Source organism: Nanorana parkeri, unplaced genomic scaffold (genome assembly GCF_000935625.1).
Source record: "Nanorana parkeri isolate BGI_ZX_2015 unplaced genomic scaffold, ASM93562v1 scaffold3591, whole genome shotgun sequence".
In the NCBI taxonomy this organism is placed as follows: Eukaryota; Metazoa; Chordata; class Amphibia; order Anura; family Dicroglossidae; genus Nanorana; species Nanorana parkeri.
In genome coordinates this window covers 17,594-20,675 of record NW_017309859.1, presented here as the reverse complement: position 1 = coordinate 20,675, position 3,082 = coordinate 17,594, and the positions used below count along the sequence as shown (strand labels likewise).

Genomic DNA, 3,082 nt, shown 5'->3' with positions numbered 1-3,082 from the left:
TGTTGGACACGTTCTTCGTCATGAGGCCCACTCTCCTCTAGTTGTTAAAACTTTCACCAAACCATCACATCGGGCTCTGGAATTCGAAGCTTCCAATTTATGTTGTAATTAGCACCAAGGTGACGGCAGAAATCATACAGAACATATCAACAAACAGACTGAAAACTGGATTTCTGAGGATTAGTAACGAGTCCTAAGAAAGGTGGCTTCCTAATCAGAGACAACGGCTACCAACCCAGGATATTCAACCAGACCCCGACAGTGGTCCATCACCTGGAGTCACCATCAATATGGAACTCCCGTTTGATGGAATTCTCTGTTTTGTGGAGGAGGGCCAATTGGAAAGATTCCCCCTTACTTCCTGTGTGGTCGCTGGGACAGGATGTGAGGGAAATCTCTCCACCACGTACAATAACAGCCATACGTATATCTTGTGTGTATTTTTGGCTTGTAAGTTGATCTCGTCTCTGCTCCTCATCTCGGAGTTCCTGCAATTCATTTCCTTTTTATAATTCTTTTCTCTCCTTTAGCTCTATTCCTCCCTCTAAAAACAATTCTCGGGGAGTCAGGATATCCCGGCCATATAACCTTGAACATTTCAGTATCATATTCTAAGAAGCAGATGGAAAGCAAATGCTTGTAGAGCGTATTTATTAGTTTAGAACAGTTCAGTAACGTGATCCGTAAGTAATGAAGATGGAAGTCTCCAAAAGGCTCCGGAGGAAGCTGACCATTCCATGGCACTGTACACACTGCTACAATTTAGCCTATGTGCCGGGGACCTCTGGCTCCGACAATGTGCCGGGGACCTCTGGCTCCGACAATGTGCCGGGGACCTCTGGCTCCGACAATGTGCCGGGGACCTCTGGCTCCGACAATGTGCCGGGGACCTCTGGCTCTGACAATGGGACTGGGACCTCTGGCTCTGACAATGTGCCGGGGACCTCTGGCTCTGACAATGTGCCTGGGACCTCTGGCTCTGACAATGTGCCGGGGACCTCTGGCTCTGACAATGTGCCTGGGACCTCTGGCTCTGACAATGGGACTGGGACCTCTGGCTCTGACAATGGGACTGGGACCTCTGGCTCTGACAATGGACCTGGGACCTCTGGCTCTGACAATGGGCCTGGGACCTCTGGCTCTGGCAAATAGGCAACATAGTTAAAAAAAACCACAAAGGCCAACAATGACCCATTCCAAATCCAAGGAACCGATGTGTGTTGGTCTACATCAGCTTCAGACCACCAGTCAGAAATTATACCAAAGCTGCACAACTTGACCGATCCCACTCTGGATGAAGACCTGGACTGGCCTATTGGGCCACTGGACCACAACCAAAAAAAAACTCAGTAAGGCCAAATTATGTTATTAACAAAAAATCTCCAGTTTGGTGGTAATAGAGAAAGCAGGGGACTACCAGAGGCCACATTGGGTGGTACAAGGGACTGTAGGGGCTACTAGGAGTTCATGTTGGGTAGTAATGGGGACAACAGAAGGCCACCATGAAGTCATGTTGGGTGGTAATGAAGAAAGCAGAGGGCAACCGGGAACTCATGTTGGGTGGTAATGAAGAAAGCAGAGGGCAACCATGGAGTCATGTTGGGTGGTAATGGAGACAGCAGAGGGCAACCATGGAGTCATGTTGGGTGGTAATGAAGAAAGCGGAGGGCAACCATGGAGTCATGTTGGGTGGTAATGTAGACAGCAGAGGGCTAACAGTTAAGTCTCCGCTTCTTTCAGAAGATATAAACTGCACACAGTAGCCAAATCTGTCACAAACAATACTTAGTCCCGTCACATCCACAGCTGAATGGCACAGGAAGGATTTTGTAAATGAACAAACACACTCCATACAATGGAGGAACCCGCAAACAATAGGTAGATCTCTCCAGGGGTTTAAGAACAAACCAGACGACACCTCTGAAAGACCTCGGCCACTTAGTGGGACTTGGCGGTGAGAGATGTCCCAACATCCGCTCTGTGCGGAGAAGAAAGCTGCTCAGAACATGACGGGGAGGTGTACACAACATTCAATGGAAAGGAAAAGCCGAGGACTCCCTCCATTCCACTACGGTCCAGGTCGGCCATGTTCTCTAATCACATTGTACATTGTGAGGTCTATTGCATGGTCCCTCCATGGCCCTCCATGGCGATGTGTATACTGATCAGGCGATAGTACTTGCTGGATTCTTATGCTCAGCGAGTCCCTCCTAGTCTCTCATTTGCAGTGTCTGTAGAAGGTACATCTGCTATGTCATCACACCACAGACCCAAGTTCAGTATATGTAAATCAGAATATACCCCATACCCATACATGACCACCAGCATAATTGGGTCCTTATACAACCAACCACCAGTGTAAGGAGGCTCTTCTTCCAATGACCACTAATGCAAGGCAGTCCTCATCTCACCCAATATTACGATTCTTACATTGGGGGTCAGTGAGAAGAATGCTCCTTACATTGGGGGTCAGTGGGAAGAATGTCCCTTACATTGGGGGTCAGTGAGAAGAATGCTCCTTACATTGGGGGTCAGTGGGAAGAATGTCCCTTACATGGAATTGTTCAAGAAACTTTTGGACGATTTCTTAAGGGACCGTAATATACAGGGGTACAGGTACTCCTAGAATGAGATCCTAATAGGTTGGACTTGATGGACTAATGTCTTTATTCAACCTCAAATACTATGTAACTATGTAACATTGGGAGTCAGTGGGAAGAATGTGCCTTACATTGGGGGTCAGTGGGAAGAATGCTCCTTACATTGGGGGTCAGTGGGAAGAATGTCCCTTACATTGGGGGTCAGTGGGGGGAATGCTCCTTACATTGGGGTCAGTAGTTACTTTTATGAGAGGCATACATTGGTTACAGCTCGAAGAACCTCTAGAGGAACCCTGGATCAGGAAGGCCACACCAGGAAGTGACGTCTCTGGAGGGATATGGCGCTATGAGGCGGCCTTCCTTCCTTCCCGTCACTGAATCGGAGGAATGATGTGATAGGAAATTGGCTCCAAGACACAAATGATAAGATTTGCAATGTACACGGAGCACCTCGCCCGGCGCTGCGCCGCTCACTAGACGGG

At 48.3% G+C, this 3,082-nt stretch overlaps 1 protein-coding gene across 1 annotated transcript; it reads left to right on the top strand.

Annotated features, from left to right (window-relative positions):
* Positions 1-696: 696 nt before the first annotated feature.
* Positions 697-1,152, top strand: LOC108803309 (sericin-1-like). The gene has a single exon (XM_018575159.1). The coding sequence runs from the start codon at positions 697-699 to the stop codon at positions 1,150-1,152; it is 456 nt and encodes a 151-aa protein (XP_018430661.1).
* Positions 1,153-3,082: the final 1,930 nt, after the last annotated feature.

Excerpts from the sequence above, each read along its gene's own strand:
- LOC108803309 (XM_018575159.1), top strand. The coding sequence starts at position 697 with ATGGAAGTCTCCAAAAGGCTCCGGAGGAAGCTGACCATTCCATGGCAC.